General features: G+C 46.2%; 1 protein-coding gene across 2 annotated transcripts in view; it reads left to right on the plus strand.

Annotated features, from left to right (window-relative positions):
• The window catches only part of NTN4 (netrin 4), a 47837-nt gene that overhangs the window by 19606 nt on the left and 6422 nt on the right, over positions 1–21809 (plus strand). For both annotated transcript variants that reach the window (XM_059846750.1, XM_059846751.1), the window contains exons 3-8: positions 1301–1579; positions 11047–11173; positions 12444–12632; positions 18778–18994; positions 19676–19788; positions 20964–21032. In XM_059846750.1, coding sequence (XP_059702733.1) covers positions 1301–1579; positions 11047–11173; positions 12444–12632; positions 18778–18994; positions 19676–19788; positions 20964–21032 — 994 coding nt within the window. The remainder of the gene's footprint in view (positions 1–1300; positions 1580–11046; positions 11174–12443; positions 12633–18777; positions 18995–19675; positions 19789–20963; positions 21033–21809) is intronic.

Raw genomic sequence — 21809 nt, forward strand, 5'->3', positions numbered from 1 at the left:
GCACTGTGGTCATTATTTCCAGGATCTGTGGATCCTGGTCAAATAAAAGGGAAGCCTTCGTCAGCTAAAGCGTATCAGCTGCTTTCTATGGAAGGAGTGCATTTAGGGGCAGGAGGCTGTGATCCCTGATAGCAACAGCAGCAAGTTGGTGCCTTGCCTCTCACTGGGCAGGAAACAATGGTCACCTCCTTGCCTCCTGCAAGAGGCTGGCCAGCATTTTGGGTGGCATGGATTGTTTCAGTGGGGCAGCATTGTAGTTTGAGGAGGTTTTAACTCATTGCTGGTAGTAGTGCATGGAGCCATTAGCTGCATCACACCCTCAAGCACTCAAGTGATTTGATCAAATGTTGTTTATAATTATCGTAGTTCATCAAGCTGTCAGTGACTGTTCAGTGAAAAACTACTTAGCTATTCAGAAAGTGTCACTGTAAGTTAAATGTACCAATAGCTAATATATGTCATAGATATGTTGTTTAATGTCAGTGGTAGTCATATAAAGTATATGCTGTTTCTGATGCCTCATTGTAGGCAGCTAGACCAAAAACTTTAAAATAAGCCTTTCAAGAAAATTGGTTATTTTTATCTAGTGCTCTCAATATTCAGCTTGAGCCAATATTTACCTTTTCAATCAGACTGAAGTTAAAATAAAGAATGAATGATAAGTGTTTGTTTAAACTTTGGAAGCCCCCCTCTTTCCTTTCTTTCTTATCTCGGTTTTCTTGATTATCAGCTTGCTGTCACTAATTGCCACACCTAATCACTTTTCCACTAGGAAGCAGCCTGGGACTGATAGGAACCAAATATTTGGAAATGTGAGCTGTATTTGTGAAAAAATACACCCATTCTGGGAGAGGGAATATTAATGAAGAGTCCCCCACATGCACATCACCCAGCAAGGTGCTGGTCCCTGTGCTGGGCCATGCCACGAAGCAAGGGCACTCACCTCTGATTTGAGTTAATGGCAAAATGTCACTTGACACCCATAAAGTCCTTACTTCTTGTGGAGAGGAATGCAAGGGATCATGGGGGGGGGTCACCCTGTGCTCACTGATTTGGAGGTGGATTTGCTGCTCCCACCCCTTGCAGAGGAGGAAGAGCATCATAAGAGCCTGGTGCACGCTCCCAGAGGATGCCATCATTGCCATTTCACCCACAGCCCATCTGGGGCTGGCTGACATCCTCCTTTCTGCTTCACCCGCTGTGTTTCTCTGCCCAGGTGATGTTCCGAGCCCTGTCACCGCTGTGTTTCTCTGCCCAGGTGATGTTCCAAGCCCTGTCACTGCTGTGTTTCTCTGCCCAGGTGATCTTCCGAGCCCTGTCACCGCCCTACGCCGCCGAGGACCCGTACAGCGCGGAGGCCCAGGAGCAGCTGAAGATCACCAACCTGCGGGTGCGGCTGCTGCAGCGGCAGGGCTGTCCCTGCCTGCCGGCCAGCCCGGCCCCGCAGCCCCCGCCAGCCCTGCACTACGCCATCTACGACTTCATCGTCAAGGGCAGCTGCTTCTGCAATGGCCACGCTGACCACTGCATCCCTGTCGCTGGATTCAGGCCCACCAGGGCAGCTGGGGTTTTCCATGTGGTAGGTACATGCACCCAACGGTGTCTGCGCTGCAGGAAAGCAGAATTTTAAACATAGTAAGGGACAGCATAGAGTATGGTCCAAGTATGCAATAGTTGACATTTGATGCCCTGGACTCCAAGCATAGTGAGCAGAAATGGTCTTTACAAAGGGGGTGATCTCCATGTGGGCCGAAGTGCTGAACTTCCTTTGTGTCTTGGTGTGGAACTCTCATCCTTCAAAGGTGCTCCACGGGAATTTATTTATTTCAGGTAAATCTTTAAAAATAATTAAATTGCTGACACCCATCTTTCCCCAAATGCTGACTTGCAATAACACAATATCTAAAGGATAAAAAATGCAGGGCATTTTGGTAACGTTGAAGGAGGAGAGGTTCTCTGTAGATACGAGGCATCATGTAACTACTATTGCTTCTGGAGGATATCCAGTATCACAATATCCAAGGATGTTGTGTTGGATCTTGAACCACGAGGATAGGGATGGGTTTTGACTCTCACAGGCTTTCTATTGCACTTTGCAATACTTTTCTCTGGATAAAAACTCTGTGCTCTGGTTTCAAGGATTCCCATCACAAGAGCTCTGAGCTCAAATTCCTAAGGACCCACCAAGACCTAGACTCCAGGGAAGCAAGAGCCACTAACCCATAGGGCAGGTGACAGGCTCAAGAGTGGCCAACACTCTTGATCAACATTGGATGCCTGTGGCATGGCATGAATGTACCCAGCCAGTCCAGGGACACTTGCAGCCACCAGCACATCTTATCCTTTCCTTTCTGCTCATCCAGGCTGGCTTTGAAAGCTCTGGCTTTACTGGAGGAGGACCAGTAGAGAAAGACAGAACAGCCAAACATACTGTGCTGAATAACATTAGACAGAGAAAGATAATTAAAAAAAAAAATTAAGGAGGTAAGGAGTCTAGGTAAGGAGTCCAGCTCTTTGGGGAGCTCTCATTTCACTTAAATTACAGTCTCAGGCATGAAGCAGACAGAATGTTTCCCTTCTGCTAGAGCTAGTCTTGCAACATCTTGAAAATATACCAGTTTGAAAGCATGCAGCACTGTGATTGATAAGACTGTTTCAAAAAGCACTGCTCTGCTTTCTGCAGATGTCCCCTGAGTGAAAGTCTTTGAAAGGTGCTGTTTGTTCAGGATTATTTTGGTGGGATACAATTGCATGGGAGCGTGCCCTGGAGCACCACTGAGAGTTGTAAGAGAGCCTGCAGCCAAATAGGGCTCCAGTACAGCTACAGGCTCTGGCAACCATAGTGTGCAGGTAACAGGCAGGGCTGGGGGAAGGAAGCAAGTGCCAAAAACACACTGAAAACAGAGCAAGAAATAGCAACAAACCCCTGTGCTGGCCCCAAGGGGGAAATTCAACTCTGGTTATAAATGTTTATGTGGCAGGAGTCCCAAAGGTGACGTTTCTGCAGCGAGGCTGACTCATTTTGCTGTGTCATAATGTGCTTTACTTACCCCTCATCCTGCATGTCCCGTGAGGGGTGTGCCAGTATAGGGGTGACATAGCCCCATGGTTTGCAGGGAGGGTCAAGGCATGGGAAGAGCTTTCCTCTCCCAATACCACCTTTTCCATCACACAGCTGGGGCAGTTTTGGCTGAGCCTAGTCCGTGCCCGGCTCCTGTGGCATGAGGCTGCAGTGGCACTCACCCTGGGCAACCCAGCCTGGGGTTTGCCAGAGCGTTGCAACAAGATTGGAAGAGAGAATTATTTCCAAGGTGATAGGAAGAATTCATCACACATATAAATGAACAGAAAAGGGACAAAAGATTGCAATGTCCATGACTGTTTAGGTGGTAGAAGTCAAAAAATTTCTGAAAAGAGAGTAGGATTTCAGAGAGGGAACATTTTTATACATTTCAGCTAAAACTCACAGAAAACATAAATCTGAAGAATTATGACCGGTCATCCAAGAGGTAGATGGAAATTTCAGTGCAGTCTTTATGAACCTCTGCCTACCAAGGGTTTTATCAGAACCATCAGTGTAAAACTGAGGACAACAAAAGCAGGGAAGCACAGTATCATTTCACAGTCCGGTTATGAAATCTGGCTCTGCTTTTATGCTTGTTTAGACAAGAGCACTCCTGAAGAATATGCTCTAAGTTAGAGAGTTAACATCAAAATTTAAGCATGTTTAAGATCATTTAATAAAAAAACCAAACAACTTTTCCAAAAAATCTATGTGCAGGTTTTCTTAACCCCCCACTTGTTCTCAGCCTACTGGCAAAATCCTAACTGCAGCCTTAGTTTCAGTCCCTGCTTGGCCAGCAGAAGACACAGATGTGATATATTATCTTTATCTTGGGCTGCTCTGGGCAGTAAGCTGGGGAATCCCAGCAGCACTGGGCACAGCTGCCAGGTCTCAGTCAGATCTCACAGAGTAACCAGAAGCATTTCAGCCACCTCACCCAGAGATGATCTGACAAAAGAGCGTGAGTATGTGAGAATGCTGCTCTGGCAGGTTTGATACAGGATCCTGACCCAAGGAGCCAGGATGGTCAGCTTGGGAGATGGGCCCAGCTTGCTGCCACAGGATTCCTCCCATTGGATGTATTTTTCTCTTGAGGTCTTGGCAATTTTGTTGAGAAAGTGACGGTTTTGAAGGTAAATATTGTGAGTGGCTGAAGTGAGGCTACAAGTCCACTTGGCCGTGAGATAGTACTTACCTGGGACACCCTCAGGATGTGGGCTTGGGATGCAAACAGGGTGGCTTCATGAACAAAGTGGGGCTCCTTCTGCCCTGGCAGAAGCAGCTCTAGCTTCATTTTCTGTCTGCAATCTGTCTGAGTCAAGTCAAAGCAAAGTTCAACTTCACAGAATCTGATAAGATTTTTTTCTCTGCCATTATCACCGTCTAGCTGCAAAATTCTCCATGATGCTCCTCTCCTCCTGGCAATTCCCCCACCTACCCTTTCTCCTCAAAGAGAACGGAATTTGTGTAGGAAAACTGTTTTTGTTCAAGTGTCAGAAATGCCATGTCAGCCTTTAGGTGAATTCTGAATATACAGATGGAACTTCTGCTCTAGCAGAAGGTATATTTCCATGAGCTCCCCAGAGAAGACCTGGCTGCCTGGGATGGCAAGAGCCACTCTTCATGGATAATATGATCCCATCTATCCCTTGTTGGACACTTGTGTGCAACAGACAGTTGTCACCTTGATACAGATATACTTTCTCTCTTTCTTACTTCTCCCAAATTTATTCAAAAGGTCACTACTTAAATCTCATAAGCAAAAGCCCAATGCATACCTAGGAAAAGATATGCATGTACAGGCAGACCTCCTACCATACCATGCTAAGCAGCTGATCACTTCTTGAGCTGCATTACATGGCAAACCACAAATATGAGCGAACAAATGAATTCACATATATAGGAGATCCCTCCTGATCTTCAGTGGACACAGGAAAACTGTTTTTTCCTTTGATCTGTGGCACAGGAGCTTCTCACCCTTTGCCAGTACCTCTGCACTGCATGCCTCTTACCAGCTAAAGCATCCCTGTGGCCTGCTTGAAGCTATGGCAAGTGGCATGCAAGAGGAGAGGCAAGTGTTGTGTAGGCCTGGAGACAAGTAGGATCTTGCAAATTAGGACTGCAAAGTGGGGAAAGCAAACCCAGAGATACCTCACCTGGGTTCTGCAGTTTTGTCTCAAGGTGAGAGCTGGAGTTCATCCATCTCAGACTCCTTGGCCCTCCCTGAATGTGGATTCCTGCAGCTTAGCCAGCTGATCTTTCCAAGCTTCCTCCATAGTTATGAAGGTCAGGATGCTGGGTGGACTAAGATACTCTGCTAAAGCACTTCTGTGTAATTAGGCAGGGTGAATATTTCCCCCCACCCCCCCCACTTCCCATGTGGCCAACCCAAGGGCTGTTATAAATTGTTATCATGCTACTGACATCAAAAGATGTTCAAGGTCTTCCAGAGCAATGCTGACAGAAGCCTATTGTACAAGGAATTAAAATAAAACCCTACTGCACAGCCCCCACACCCTGGACAACAAGCTTTGTATTCTTTCACAAGAACAAGATAGGATATGAGAATTTTCTCATGCATAAATTTGGTTGTCTGGTGATTTGGGAAAAGAATACCTCTCCATGTGCTGACAGGCACCAGTAGGCATTGGTTCTAAAACTGGCACAGCAGGTGAAGCACAACACAGTTTAAAAGCTATGGTTAGAGACTCAGTGTGAATGCTGCCATTTTCGCTTAGGCTAGAACCATGCCCATTTTCCATGGAAGCTAAAGAAAAAAAAAGAGAGAGAGAGAAAAAAAAAATACAGTTTTAGCAGTTCCAAAAAGGAAATTCTATTAAAAGTAGTTGCCCCTCCCAGCTATTTAGACTGTTTACGCTATCAGGTCTTTGGGACATTGATTTTCTTTTAGTGTGCGCTTGTGTTGGACTCCATATAGTGGGTGAATTCTTACAATATAAATCAATTTATAACAGGTGACTGAAAGCATTTTTCCCTCAGTGCAGCAGTCTTTGTCACTGCCTAACATTTTGGAACATGATAAATATGGGGAAAAGGATTTTATAGGATTCAACGAAAGAAAAAGCCCAATGTATTTGCAATGTGAAAGGAAGCGCTGGAAGGTTATAAATTGGCAACAAAAGGCTCTGGAAGGAAGCATGCCCTAGCAACTGTCTTTGTATAGAGAAATCAGTGGCTCGTTTATCTTACAGAAGGCAACTTTTGTAACACTGTTTGCATTGTGCCCTCTAATGACTGACGTTGGGATGGGGCTGTCAAGCCAAGAAGGGGGAGCAGTGTGAAAGTGAACTGGGATATAAAGACCCCATGACAAAATGAAAAATGTTATAGGAAAGCCTTGCTGCTTAAATGAGTCAGGAGCCGTGTGAATGCTTAAAGGAGTGAGACATACTGGCAGTTGTGTTTGTGTACTTAGTGATGCTCCATAATGACCCTAGTGGGTATGCCTTACAGCTAGCTATAAGTTGAGGTGAATGAAAAGGGAAGAAAATATGTGCTTTTCCCCCCTGTCAATGCACAGGGATCAGATTCTGCCTTCAGAAAGGTGCTGAGATGCTGGAGAAACGCTGAAGGCCGGGTATGTCATTTTCCCAGTCTACCTTGTGTCCCAGCAGAGCTGCTGGGCTGGTTTCTCAGCCCCGTCTCCCAGCTGCTCTGTGGCATGACAGGGTATTTGCATGGCAGACCAGTCTCGCAAGTGGCCCTCCTACAGCTCTTACAGACATTAATTTTGTCCAGTGCAGACAGTCTGTTGGCTGTTTTTCACCTGCTGCCACTTCTCCTTGTATTACCACTTCTTGACCTTTCTCATATTTCTAGCTCTCATAGTATTTCTTTATTACTTAAAAAAATACATGTCTACCTATGGGCTGCAAGAAAGGGCTTGCTAGTATCCACCTTTTTTGTTGTTTCCAATGCATAAAAATGTTTGCTGTGGTGCTGGACTTATGTAAAAGAAAGAAGATATTTTCTTCAGTGGCATAAAGCTAGGTTGGAGAGACATTTCAATGCAGAGCTGTTTTGGGTGGTAGTAATTGTAATGCTATTTTAAGAGAACAAATACATCAGCCTGAGGCAAGGTTTTTGAATCACTTAGGTCTGACTTTTCATTAAACTTCTGTGAAAAAGGAATATGGAAAAGAAGGTACTAACTAAATGGCTGCACTGAGAAGCAAGCTGTTAAGGACTCTATTTCCCTCTGCTCCCTCGGTTTGACTGCCCCTTTAGCTCTTTAGCTTCTTCCTTGGCTGAGAGGGGTTGGGGCCACCATGAAACCTGAGGGGACCTTGGAGAGGCAAAGTTTTCTCAGCCCATTTAAGTAGCAGTGCTGTAAAGGCATGGCAGTGTCGGAATTGGGAAACTTGCTGCCTTTTCCAAAGCTTGCTCCCAAAGACTGGGGTCTGGGTAGCTGCTTCTGGTACAGAAGCGGGGTCAGCCAGGCCATTGTATCCCAGGCCTCTGCAGGCGTTCACCCAGACATGAATTCCACTGAGATTACGAGTGCCCAGCCCTGCAGCAAGCAGGGGCACACAGGTTTGCAGAGTGTGCATTGCAGGCTGGGCTACTGAGCAGCCATGCCGGGCCCTGCCCGGGTGAGCGGAGGGCATGTGGGATCTACAGGGGAATCTGCGCTTGGGAGGGAGCAGCTGATGGAGGCAGGTTGTGATACACCCTGAGGAAAGGAAACTGCAAGGCAGCACCTTTAGGATAAGAATGGGGAAGGTGTTCCCTCTGGCCCAGCTGGACAGCGCCCACTGAGTCAGGCAGGAGCCCAAGCCCATGGGCCTCTGTGCTGGACTTGCGCTTGCCTTCGCACAGACTGCAGAATTGCGCTCCTCTGTTATTCTTTAAGCTTTTCAGCCAGACCATTTGTTTCCTTTTGCCCAGGTGCGTGGCACTTTTACAAGCAATCAATACCAGGAGTGTCATGCCATGCTCTGCCTCTGAGTCTATCTAGCTAAACACCAGCTGCTTGATTTGCATCATCTCCAACTTGGCTCTTTTGCAGCTGTCCCTGCCACAGCACAAAAGACCACAAGCCTTCCATTGCTGCTGCAGTTTTTTTATTATGTACAACCTCTTTCCTTAGAGTTCACATACAGATTAATATTAATATGTTGGTGCACAGATATTCAGTGGTTTACTTATTAGCTCTGCGTGCCAAATTAATGGTAGGACAGCAAATTCTTAGGATACCCATCCTATTCTGTTTTATTTTCACCCACCTTCCTTTATTCCAGCAATGCAGCAATGTTCTATTATACAGTACTTGAGCTTCCAGAAAATCCAAGCTCTTGCTCTTTAGAACCATGAGTGCTCCTTGGTGGGGCATTTTGCCTTGGTCTCTGCTGGTGTCTTGGGATGCTTAATCCTTTGAGGGTTTCTGAGGTGCTGCTGAGTTTCAGATGAGTTTTGGATTATTAGTGCTGAGCAGCCTCTGGATGATTGATTGGGTCCCCACTGATTCTTTGTGTCGCTTTGGCAAGGAGCAAACTGAATTTGGAGGGTGAGACTACAGGCTGTGGGCACAGAAAGGGGAAGCACACATCCCCACTGTAATCCCAAGTGTTCCCATGTCTGAGAAAATGTCTGGTTGCAATTCTTCTCCCATGTCCTTCTCACTTTGTCATGATGATTGCAAAAGCACCAAAGGACCCTCTGTTTTTGACCATGGCACCCTCTGACCCCTTACGGTCACCTTCCCTTCTTGATCATGTATGTCCTGTGTCTGGTGGGTCCCTCTACCCTCACAGCTAGGACAGTCCTGTGAGGAAGGGTTTCTGGAGGATGTCTCTGGCCACAGATGTGGTTCAGGCTAGTACAACATGTCTAGCCCTAACCACTCAATGGCCTAAGGGCTTGCAAGAAACTCCTACCAAAAGTGGCACCAAAGAGTTAGGACATCATCAAAACCACCAGAAGACAACCAGTATAAGTTTAGTCATCTTCTGTTTCCATGCAGGTGTGTATGTTTTTAAATGTGTGAAGAGATTCTGCAACATTGGTTTGTGTGTGCACATTGCCTAAAAAATATGAGACAGAAATTAATCAACGAGTGGTAATTTAGGAAAGGGAGGTATCTGAGAGCATGAAGAACATTTTGTTGGTGGCAGCAAAAATGAAATTATGAAAACACAAGACACACTTTGAGAACTAAATATACCCTCTACAAATTTGTTGTTTCTTTTCCATGTTTGCCTCTCATTCTTTTCAGACATTAGCACACATTTAAGCTTATATCAATACAGTAAACCAGGCAGACCAAGTAGTATCTGCAGTGAGAGCAACTAATACCTGTGATGAGGCCAGATAGCACAGAAAACAATGTTAGCTTAGTATTTTCACTTTAGCTTAAATGCTTGTGCATTCTGACTCCATCTGTACCTATCCGTTGCTTGCAAAGCCCAGCTGCTGTTCTGTATTTTTTGATGATCTGATATTTTAATAGGACAGGAATGAATTCAAGAAGTTTTTGAAAGACCTTGCTATTTTCATTTCTGCTTAAAACTCTTGGAAGGACTTTCCAGGTCAGTTTTGAAATTTTATCTGTGCTGGTTACATTTGAGTCAAGTGAGATAGCAGCTGAAATCTATTCATTACAAATGAATAAATCAGAAAGTTACCATAAGCCAGGAGTGTGTATTGTGTGTGTGTGCACCTATGTAATAAACAGGAGCTGTTTACAACATGTTCAAGGTCCTCTTCTGTTTTGTTTGCTGTTCAGGCTCTTCACAGGAACCTTTTTGTGTGGCAGTCTCAACAGCAAGTGATGCAGTTAGGAACAGCACACTTGTAAAACCACAAGTTAAACTCTGTGGAAGGCAGCATTTTCCAGCAGCAGTTAAAGCCATGCCCAGCTCCAGGCTGGATCACCAGGTGCCCCAGCCACCCTGTGCTCCCTTCAATGCCAAAAGCAGCGGCAGCTGGTGCAGTTCCGTTGGTTTTATGGCCAGCCTGTGGCGTGAGCACCGGGCCACGCTGGCAGCACAGACTGAGGCCCCTGGTTTGATCATGAGCAGCAGGAGAAGCCGAACCCTGCACTTAAAAGCAAAATGTGGAGCAGAGTAAAGCTGCAAACACAGGCACATATCAAAATAGCTACAGTAGGTAGCTACCTGCCATGCTCCATGGGAAAAGGCAGGGCCTTCATTCTTGCCAGCAGAGCCATGCTGCTGCAGAGCTTGATCTTGTTGCGTCCAGGCACTGCCAGCTGCTCGTGCCCTCTGGCCACATCCTGTTTTCTTTGCATTTGCCAACAGGGTGAGTAATGCCAGCGACTGACAGGGCAGCTGGCACCAAGTGTGCTGTGCTGGCTTTTCATCTCTAATTACCGCCTTACACTGGGCTGTCTAGCTGTTAAATTATCTGTCATGAACATGTCCGAGTATAGTCAGTCATGGGCCTTGTGCTATCTTTGATTCTTCATTTGTGGGGCAGAAATTCTGCCTAGTATGAGTAGATATTTATGTTTCAGGGGGTTGGTTCTCTTTTTTCTCATACTTATTTGTGCTGGAGATGGCTGGGCACACAGAGCTGGGTGCTGAGATTGTAGGTGCTATTCCTGCAGTACTGCAAAGGTGTATTCATGTTGATGAGCGAGAAAAAGACAAAGGTTTTACAGTGTTTCCCAAGGGTGCTTTGAATCCCAGCATTTTTTTTAATCTCTCCTGGAAATTCATGCTGCATCTAGAAATGGCTAAAGACCCTTTTAGATCTCAAAAAAAAAAAATAGGTACAATTATACAATACCATGATAAGCAGATCTACACATACTAACCTAACTGAAAGTGTAACTAGAGAATATTTGCCCCTAGCTGAACTGGACACCATGCTATAATCCCTCCTTCTAGCCAATGCAATAGCATGTAGCTGGCATGCTATTTCCTGTGTGTGGGCATTGCTTGAGCCCCGGAGACTCTGGCCTTTGCTGTGGGTGATCCTTGCTCTCTTTCCCCTCCTAGGTCCATGGGAAATGCATGTGCAAGCACAACACTGCAGGGTCCCACTGCCAGCACTGCGCCCCGCTCTACAATGACCAGCCTTGGCAGGCTGCCGATGGCAAGACCGGAGCCCCCAGGGAGTGTCAGTGTAAGTAGCCAGTCAGGAGTGGCGTCTCCAGATCCTCTGCCAGAGTGAAATGCTTCTTCCATGTGTGCCTTTCTCCCGTGTGTCCGAGAGGCAGCACATCCTGAGGTGGTGGGGAGGTGCTTTCCAAGCAGCCCAGTGAGTGAGGAGGCACTGCCACACCCCTGCCCAGCACCCACCCCGTTTGTGTGGCCCTGTTTGCACAGCCCCGCACTTGGCAATCCTCACGAAGTGCATCTCCTGGGGAAAAGGTCTGCTGCTGTGGGCAGTCTGCAGCCTACCAGGGTACCTTGGAGGTGACAAGGGGCCAGATTTGTCCTCTCCATGGGGACCACTGACAAACACCTCTGCAGGAGGTATGACTTTCTGCTGCTGGATGTGGGCTCTGCTCACCCCCGGGCATTGAGGGCGGGAAGAGCCATGGACTCTGGAGGTTTGAAGATCAGTTCTGCAGTGCCAGGGAGGATGCCTAGGGAGAGTGCTGCAAGCAGGGGAATGCAGAGGTCATGCAGAGACCATCTGCTTCAGTAAGAGCAGCAGTCTAGCCAGAAGGGTGCTATGGACTACCCACACCACCCCAGGAAGGCTTGCAGGCCTGCTGAGTGCCATCGTGCCCTGGCTACAATGCTATCCATACATAAGCAACCATCAGCCTGCCTTTGTGGGCTATGGTCATGCTCACTGCAGTATGGATGATTCCTGAGGAAATGACAGTGAATTCCTACTTACACCAGCAGCATTTGATGAGCAGGCATTGGAATAGGTCTTACTTGACCCTTGACTTCAGTCATGTGAGAATGCAGACTTCCTCCACTGCCAGCACAGGGTAAGGAGGATGCTTGTACTCTCTCACACACCTATCCTCCACCTGCCTTTTTCCTCCATCAGCTGCAGGGAACATCCTGACAGCACCCTCTGGCAGATGTTGTATAGGGCAGTGCTGATTTCTAAAGCTGGGAGGGGTGGACCCTTCCTCAGCAGGACCAGTGAATGTGGGTCTCTCTGTTCTGGCCTGACCACTGTGGCTGTCCTTGTACTGGAAAACCTGTACTGGAAATAAAAGAGTTAAAGAAAATACTTTTTCTTAAATGTTATCTCCAAAGGTTGGGAAGTGTAGATGAAAATGTAGTGCTACTTCATGCATTTGAATGAATTACAGGTTCATAGGTCAAGTCCCTGATACGTGGACTTTCAGTTTTTGGGTCCCTTTTCTGTAAACCAGTATCTTTCACTGCCTTAATGAGTCTTTCTGTTCCCTTTGGCTTCGCCTCAGCGTGCAAGTGCAACGGGCACGCCGACACTTGTCACTTTGACATGGCTGCGTGGCTGGCGTCGGGCAACCGCAGTGGCGGCGTCTGCGACAACTGCCAGCACAACACGGAAGGGCAGCACTGCCAGCGCTGCAAGCTGGGCTTCTACCGCGACCTCAGGAAGCCCTTCTCTGCCCCAGACGCCTGCAAACGTAAGTCAGCAACCACGTACTACTGAAGGGCTTCTCAAGGGGGAAACTGTCAAATGAAAGGGGAGATCTTCTTGCCCCTCCTTGGAGCAATCTTCTTGCTTCAGTGAAGGACAGGGAGCTCTTTGAATCCTCTTTGTGATACTACTTGCAAAAAGCAGTGGTGATATTTGCAGGGTGAAAGTCTGCAGATGTTGTTGACAAATCTGTCCCAAGGATCCCTGTAGCCCGAGGGCAGGGGAAGAGAGATGATTAATTTACTTTCTCCTATTGCTATTTTTGGAGAGGAAAAGCTGCATCTTGTTTTCATGTTCTCCTTGTTTGGCGATTGTTGCAACCTCAGAATGGGGTTCCTCAGCCAGCAGGGGTGCAGCCAATAAATAGCATCGCCCACAAGTTCGTGTTCCCAGCAGCAGGTGGGTATGGAAGGGCAGACAGGAACACAAGCTAACTGATATTCCAGAAGGTGGAACACTGAGAAGGCAACACTAAAAGCAATGACTCAGGCACATGTGAAATTAAGTCTTTCCCAACCAAAGATGCAATCCAAAAGCCACATTCCCCCAGGGACCACAGTGAGGATGGTGACTCACCATGGGGGGACTCCAGATCCCCAAATTATGCTGAGAACATTAAACTGGTCAGCTAAATCCAGGGTGCAGGCATGCCCTCCTCTCTGAGCCTACAGCCACCCACCGGCTTCATCACATTTCTCCTCGCTGACTCACTTGCTATGAGGGGGACCTTCACAAGTGGCAGAAAGAAATCCAACTGACACCCTGCCTGTATCTTTTGAGGGGATACTGAGCACATCTCTCTCCTCTCAAGGAGAAGTACCTGCATGTAAAGGAAGAGGAAGCCCTCCTGCAGTGAGGAGCTGCACCCCAGGCTGCGAGGATGTGTGAGGTTTCAGTTGTTCATTGAGGTCTGGTGGGGAACAGCTGCTTTTGTCTTGCTGCATAAAATCCTCATGAGATTCCTGGCAGTCTGTTGCAGAGGTCCTCCTCCTCTCCACCTTTCAGTCATTGCAAGGAGGGGCAGCAACAGCTGAACTGCCTGTTTTACAGCCCTAGTTCTCTTTATGGAAATGGAATTGACCACAGTTCATTGCTTGTGTAAATAATTACTTCACTGCTGTAGTATGTACAGAATGATTTTTTTTAAACAGTGAATTTAATTACTTTAAAAAGTTTCATTACCTACTTGTATACATCAAAGTTCTAAGTCTCCTCTGTAACATCAGATACTTTCCCTCCTTAATTATGGCTAGAACTTAGGCAATGAACTTTTATTTTGGATTCTCATTAGGAAAAAAAAACAAGCTTAAGTCTTGCATTTACACCCAGAGCAGAGGCTATATGGTTTTTTCTAACTCACGTATTTATCCTTGCTGATTAAAAAAAGAACAAAGAGTACTAATTGACTGCTGGTAGATAATGCAGGACAGAAGACTAAAATAAATGTTGTGTGGGACCCTCAAGCTCTTAAATATCATTGTACTGTGCTTCTGGTACCTTTGCTAGTGTTGTAATTCCTGATATTCTTTACATGCCAGCTCCCATCAGGGAAGATTATGCACTTTTCTGAGGTCATTGAAGACAAGTGAAGCTTTGGCCCTGAACTGAGAGTGGTTTTCTGGCCACCTAGAGACACCACCCTTTACTTTGACGCAGTAAAAGTGGCTCTGTCTCCTTTGCCACCTCATTCAGTCCATTGAGGGAGGGCAGTTTCACGAGGGACTCATTGTAGGCTTGTCTTTGTGCCAGACTGCCCAGTCCATAATCTGTGGCTGTTTGCAGGGTCCAAGAAGTCAAATGGCACCTCCTGGGCTGGCCAGCACTGAGTGGCTTTTCCTTCCTTGCAAAGCCAGTTGGAAAGAAGAGGTCTCAGGACACATTGCTGCAAAGCAGCCCCAGCTCAAAGGGAAGGCTGCCAACCCTGTGCACGTGCCTGTGTGCAAGTTAGACCATTGTTAATGAAGTCAGGCACTACATCACGTCATTAACTGTGTGTTAGCCAAATTCCAGGGTTCTCGATTAAAAAGTTTCTCCCCACCTTTATGAGCCAGAGGAAGCTGTGGCTATTGGATGATTAAGGAGTTTTTTTCTTGACATATGCCAATGCTTGATTCTCTTGGCTTTCTGCATTCATCTCTGAATCTCTGGCCCATGGCATTCCACTTTCCACATTAAAAAAAAAAAGTGTGCCTCCATTACTCTTTAGTGCAACAATGCAGCTTTATGGACCACTAGATATTCATGAACTCTGGTATTTAAAAGCCAAAGATAACATATATTTAACAAGAACTGAAAGATACTCTTGAGTATAGTAAGAAAAAGTTTACATTTATTCACCTTCTGCATTAAGTACATCTACTTCATCACTCTTTTTTCTTCTGCATTTATGAATTGCAAAGCACGATACTCCCTCAAGTACCTGAGGAAGACAACTGTTCCTAGCACAAACTGAATTTCACAAATATAGGGATTATCTGACTGCTTTCTTTTCAGAGACCCTCTTACTACAAACTCCCAGATGATTTCTCTCTGGGCTTTTCAAACCCTCACAGATGCACTCCTCCCTAAGACCCCGTCACCTCTTCACTTCTGGTCTCCTGCTGCCAGGAATGCTCCCTGCACCCAGGTACTCAGCATCTCACAGGGGAGATGGCAGCTGCAGGGCTGTAGAAAATGACTAATGACTGTTAAATTGAATTACATAAGATCAATTACAGCCTATGCCTGGAACGTTTCCAAGCACCATGCCATGGTCTGCAATAACAAGGGACGTCCGTGGAGCCCTATTATTCTTTCGTGGGAAGGCCATGGCACTGCCTGCTTCTTTCTGGCTCAAGACACCATTATTGTTCTACCACTGAAAATTTAAAAATACCTAGGTCTAAGTAAATAAAGGAGTTGTTAAGCCATAATCTTTAAGGATACTTTAAAGATTCTTGTAGACAAGAAGTGTAAATAATATTTGCTCAGGAGTAGGAGTGTACCTGATAAAATGAAACATTCTGATGTTTAAAACACCAATCTGATGACTCTTTCCCCCGTCATACCTGAGTTCTTTTCTTTCCATCTTCATGAGTTTTTAAGCCTCAGCTACAATTGCAGGCAATAAAATCGAGTTTTATAATTCCAAGTTTATTTTGCTTTTCAACTGTAGGGTTTTGAGGGTAAATATTTGTCATTTCCAAAGGTTAGCTGGTAGCCGAGGAAACCACAACAGTATCACCAATCCAGGGCAGGGAAATCCAGTTCTGCTGGCATCTCACTCACTGATTTTCCATCCCAGTCAGCACATGCTATGCCAGGACAAGCAGCTGTTAATTCATCTGAGCATGGAAGTCACATGCAGAATACTGCTATGTAGTACTGGCTGATAAATTGGCATTTTTAGCAATGCTGCTTACAAATCAAAAAGAAAGTAAAAGGATCAAGCTTGTGGAAGGTTTCTCTTGATCCAAGGCTAGGGCCCAGCCATTCCTTCTCTCACAGGAGCTCCCTTGGCTGTGGAGACTCCCAGCCTCTCTGGTGAAGCAACCAGAGCGCATGAGACAGGCACTGTGCAGAAGCCTCACACTGAGAGTCTTACACTCTGCACCTGTGTATCCACGATGAAATGCCATCCAACACTGTCTGTGGCTGCTTTTTCTGCTGCTCTGCTGCTTCTCATCTTCCTGGATGGGGGACTCCTACTACCTGTGCTACAGTGAGGTGCAGATTGTGTGGAAAGAGGAAAATGGAATCTAAAACCAACACAGCACAGCTGCCCATGAGGGACCAATAGCTCCAGCTTTCAAACATTGTATAATCAGCCCTGCAATCTTTTCCTTCCTGCCCTTGCCACAGTACAGAAGCACTCCATCCTTTTTCCATGCATTTCTTTCAAATGTGGCATAACACACTCTCATCTGAGCTCTAGAGCCTCATTTCTGTGCTTGGTGCATAGCAATGGGCTTCGCTTAATGTCTGCATTGCTCAGCAAGTTCCCACTGCAGCCCATCACAAACGTTTAGTGGGCTGGAAATTTGCCACCCAAACCATTCAGATTCACGCCCTTTAGTGTCATCTTGGGCCTTCACCCACGATCCAAGAGCAAAAACCTTCAATTTGCCAGCCACCACTGGAAAGCAGATTGACACCTTGGTGGCTCATTGAGGAGCAGCCAGGAAGGATGGGATCCATGGAGGTGGATATGCAGGCCTGTTAGAAATTATCAGCCTTTACAACACATCTCTTTGTAGCTTTTATTAAAAAGTGTAGCCAACTACATTCTCATTTTTAGTTGTCTTTTTAATTACCTATGAGTTTGCTGCTCTTTTTCATAATAGCTTTTGTAAATTTAATATTCTTGCTTCACTGTAGTGTTGCCATTGATGTTAAATTTTATATTAGGGGAAAAAAGTGTGTAAAAGAAGCTCCAACCCCAATGGGGTTGTATGTAAAATTCAGCTGAAACCTGACCAAAACCGGACCAAATCTCTGGCTGAGCAGTGGGTTTATCTCATTAACTGGAGGAGAATAGAAGAGCCTTAAGTGCCTGATATTTCCCCTGAAGGGCCTGAGGAATGCCAGAAATACCCTCCTCATCTAGTAGGAAAATAAAGCATTTGGCTGTATGTATCAGGTGTAAAACACTTCACAGACTTCAGGAGAAAGGTATGCAAGTCGCAGTGCATGCTGTTGAAAACTATGCTATTAAAGGTACCAGAGTTCACTGCCTGCAGCTACTTACACAGTTTGTGGAGAGCCTTTCTAATCTTTTAATTTTATATAATTATATTTGTTTGCAAGTGGAAAGGGTGGGGGAAATTTGGGGATTACTTTGGCAAAGATGTTGGAATCATAGTCGCCCCTAAGTTAACTGCCAATATTAATCTATCTTTTAATATTTTGAAACTATACTCCAGGTATGTCAGATTCCTGAAACCACAAAAATGTTGTAAGAGCGAAATTAAATGTATGTGTGCAGCAATAAGTATTTTAGGAGAAAGAAATATGTTGCCTGTAACGGCTTTCCTGCTCTATTGCCTTCAGAGTTGCAAAATAGAAACACTGGTATTAGAATTTAGTGAAAATATTCCCTACAGGTATAATTTTCTCAGGAAACTCAATTTTGTGTAAATGACACTTTGGGTAAAGGCCTTTCAGCAGGGAATTTTTTGCCATAAAGTGTAAGGCTGACTGTATCATGTCCTGGTCAGAGAACTAAACCCTGAGGTGAGAAGAGCACAAGTCACCCAGTTACTGGTCCTGCAGGCCACAGCATCACCTGCTGACCTGGCCACATGGTCAGAGGTTTGGCTCATGCTTTTGATAGCTGCATTGCTGTTCTTTGAAAACATTAACATCCTGGGGGGGAAGTAGCCTTGTAACATAAATTATGTTTATATTAAAAAAACCCCTAAGGAGTAGGTAAGGAAAACTTCACACCACCTATTTTAGGGCATCTTTTCTGAGAACCCAATATGTCCCAGCACAGTTCTAGTGCATTGTTCTGATGCAAGGGGCTCTGAGGGAGAAGAGAGAGCAGCGGGCATTTCTGATGTGCACTCTGCAAACCCGTGTCCTCGAGAATATGCAAAAGCCAATCTCTGAGCTGTTAGTTTCCTCATTCTTTTTTCCTAATGTTTTCAATTGATGATTTTAAAAATCAGACAGAGACAGAGGGGTACTTTTTGCTCAACCTTCTCTTTCATTTAAATGACTGTTCTGAGGGGTTTTTTAACCTCCCAGATGCAAGACAGTTGTTATTACTTTAAAAAGCAATTATGCTCTGATACAATTTTGCAATAAAGCACCCACAGCTGCTCAAACATCACAGTGAGGCAGGCACATCCCTGGGTACTCGGCCGGATTAGAATCCAGATGCTGCAAGGAAAGTAATAAAGGCCTTTTGGCAAAACATAACACAACACCAGGGTGGGTTGACTAATTAAAAACTAGCTCACAAAACTTAAAATTCTACAGATTCCAAAGGGAGACTCTGCTCAGATTTGTATGGCTGAGGGATAAAAAAGCCCAGAAGCCCCGGAGGTTCCCTTGGCAGAGGTGGTCTTGCAGGCATCTCCTGCACCTTTGTGATGCGGAGGTTGTGCACTCACGGATGCTCTGTCCCTCACGGTGTCCTTCCCCTGCAGCTTGCTCCTGCCACCCCGTGGGATCGGCCGTGCTGCCCCTGGGTCCCGGCACCTTCTGTGACCCCAGCACCGGGGACTGTCCCTGCAAGCCCGGCGTGGCAGGGCCCCGCTGTGACCACTGCCTCCCCGGCTACTGGGGCTTCGGGCCCTACGGCTGCCGCCCCTGCGACTGCGCCCGCAGCTGCGACCCCCACACCGGGGACTGCCACAGCAGCAGGTGAGCTGGGGGTCTCACCCTACCTCTGTGATCTCGGCTCCAGGGAAGGCTCTATTTGCACACGGCAGGCAGCCTGAAAAGTATCCATTATGTCAAATACTTGGGGTTTGGTATGGATTTGGTATGGCCAAGAAGTGGGGATAGAGTGGGAGCTGAGGCTGTGGTTCCCTTGGGAGCCTGGTACACCATGGCAGGGCCCCAGCGATGTCGGAATTTTTGCTCTCAGTGCTGATGTTAATGTACTGGGAGTTTTCCATAACCTTCGTAGTTGTTTCCTCTCCACAAGTAAAATGTGGGCCTCGGGGACATCTCAGTGAGAGGAGACCACAGGCTTAATTTTGGTGTTGTAACTCAGCTTATGTTGACTGTGGCTTGGAGTCAAGCTCTGACTTTTAGAAAACAACACATTTTAATAATATCCCGCTCTCCAAATCTGACATGCTGCTTTCTTTACCAGACTGAAGATACTTGTGGGATATAAATCTCTAATAATGTATTTTAAACCCAAAATGGATCCATGATCCTCTCTGACAACACTCAACCTGATCACCTTCCAAAACTGCCTCTTGCATTTACCATCAAGACACACAGTCACATTGTGCCTGGAGGACGGGCTGGTAGTGGCCCTGCTTTCCACTGACTCCCAGAAGAAGGCTGATCATCTCCCTTTCCTCTCAACAGCTCAGATGTTTCCTGGCACAATGAAGCACCTCCTTTCCAGGCAGTGCTCAACGAGAGCGAGCCCACCTGGGGCTGGGAGGATGAGCAGGGATTCTCAGCACTCCGGCACTCTGGTAGGACTGCGGCTTTGCACGTGTTCCACCTGCCCAATCCCTCCTGCCAGCAGCCACTGCAGACCTAGTCTTCTGCACTGACTTGTAGTTAGCACTCTGGCAGTTGCAGGGGGGAATGGATATTCCCCCACTAACATGTAGAGGAATGTCCTTGTGGCCACCTCCTTCCCCTCTGAGAACCAGAGGAGCCTTGTGGCTCATCCCATCAATGCAAGGATGTGCAAACCCATTAGACAGATGCTCCCTGCTGAATGCCTGGACCCAGCATTTAGCTGTTGTAAGGCAAGAATTTGCAGTCCCAGCTCTGAATTTCAAGGCTGAGTGCCCTCATGTGTTACTTGACCATCATGTTTTAAAGGTATCCTTATATTCCCTCAAACTCGACAAACCAGCAACTTTATTTAAAGGGTGGGGTTTGCCACTTCACTGGCAGGCAGTTAGGGGATTTCTAACTCAGAATTTATTTCCCCGATACCCACAACAATTTTGGCATCACTTGCAGCTTGTAATGTGATTTGAGATGGTCTAGCATGCAGTTGGAGAAGTTATTTCCCTCCAGTGTTCCCAGCCTGGGGGAGGTGGGTGCTGCATGAAGGTGGGTGCAAGGCAAGCTGGCCCTGTGGGGCAGCATCAAGCTCTCCTCCCTTGCAGCTGCTGCATGCAAGCAGGCAAGCGTCATTTCCTCCATTTTCAGAGAGGGCCTTGATAACATCTCGAAGATACAATAATTGAGTTAATTGAGGGGAAAGCTCCATCATTTGTCTAGGCCACTTCATTTTAAACGTAAATAAGTATATCATGTTATTCTTTGTTCTAAGATCACGGAAGTCATTAATCTGCCTTAACCTCTGCAACATTTCCTTTTAAAATTTTGTCTGGTACATTACAGTGTGGAAAATACCACAGGGAAAGATACGCATGTTATTTGCATCCCAAGGCAAAATAATAAGGCCTTTGTTTTCCTTCTCTTCTAACTGTAAACAAGGAGTAATTGCCCTTGGACTAAGAGTCTGTATTCACTCTTAATCTGAAAACAGTTGCAAATTCCTTCTTTTTTTTGCATGGGGCTTGTGGACCATTTGAAAAGCCTCTGGCAGTTCCTGTGCTCTGCCTGCAAATGCTCCTGTCTTTTTTAAGCACAATTCACAGCCGTTTGCTTCCTTCTTTTTCCCCAGGTAAATGCGAATGTAAAGAGCAAGTTTTAGGGAATCCCAAGGTCTTCTGCGGGATGAAATACACCTATGGTGAGTTGTGGGTGAGGGGGCTGTAAAGGGAGGTGCTGCAAGGCAGTGCAAAAGTGTATATAAAGCATGAGAGTTCCTCTGTGTGCACCGCTCCATCCAGGCAAACCCACGGGATACTTAGTCTAAAGGCAGACCTTCAGCCAAAATGTACAGGTGTCCTGTTTCCAAGGTGGGTGAAGCATCTTGTTCTGTTACCCATCTCTCTTGCTATCAAAACACCCTTGTACAAAAATCATGGGAGGCCAAGAGCTGGAAAAGTCCCTGGGAGGTTGTCTAGGTCCGAGACAGACTATAAACCACTGTTACCCAAAATGGGTCACTGAAAGGCTGTCTGTAGACAAGGTGCTCTAATCAGAGTCTAAAAATTACTGTATCTGAGTGATACTGAATGTATCACAGGAGGGACTGTGATCACCACTCTGTGGATAAAACAATTCTGGCAGCTACTGGGAACTCCCACTGTCAACAAAGTTCAGCTGTTGCAAGGGGATGATGTATATTGTCTATGTGTCTCTTGGATTTAAATGAATGAGAAGAGGCATTTTGTTTTCCAAGACCTCCCCGGTGTGTGCCAGCAAACTGCCTCCTTCATACTGTGGCAGAGCAAGGAATGCTCTGTGCAGCACTCCCTTCCTTCACAATCAATCTCTTGCAGGGGTCTCTTGCACCTGTTTCATCTCATACTGAATTTGAAAATGCACAGAGAGATAGCCCATACCTCTTCAGGCTGCAGAGCAATCCACAAAGTGGAGTTCAAGGGGTTGCCAGTTGTTGAAA

This window comes from Haemorhous mexicanus, chromosome 5 (genome assembly GCF_027477595.1).
Source record: "Haemorhous mexicanus isolate bHaeMex1 chromosome 5, bHaeMex1.pri, whole genome shotgun sequence".
NCBI lineage: Eukaryota > Metazoa > Chordata > Aves > Passeriformes > Fringillidae > Haemorhous > Haemorhous mexicanus.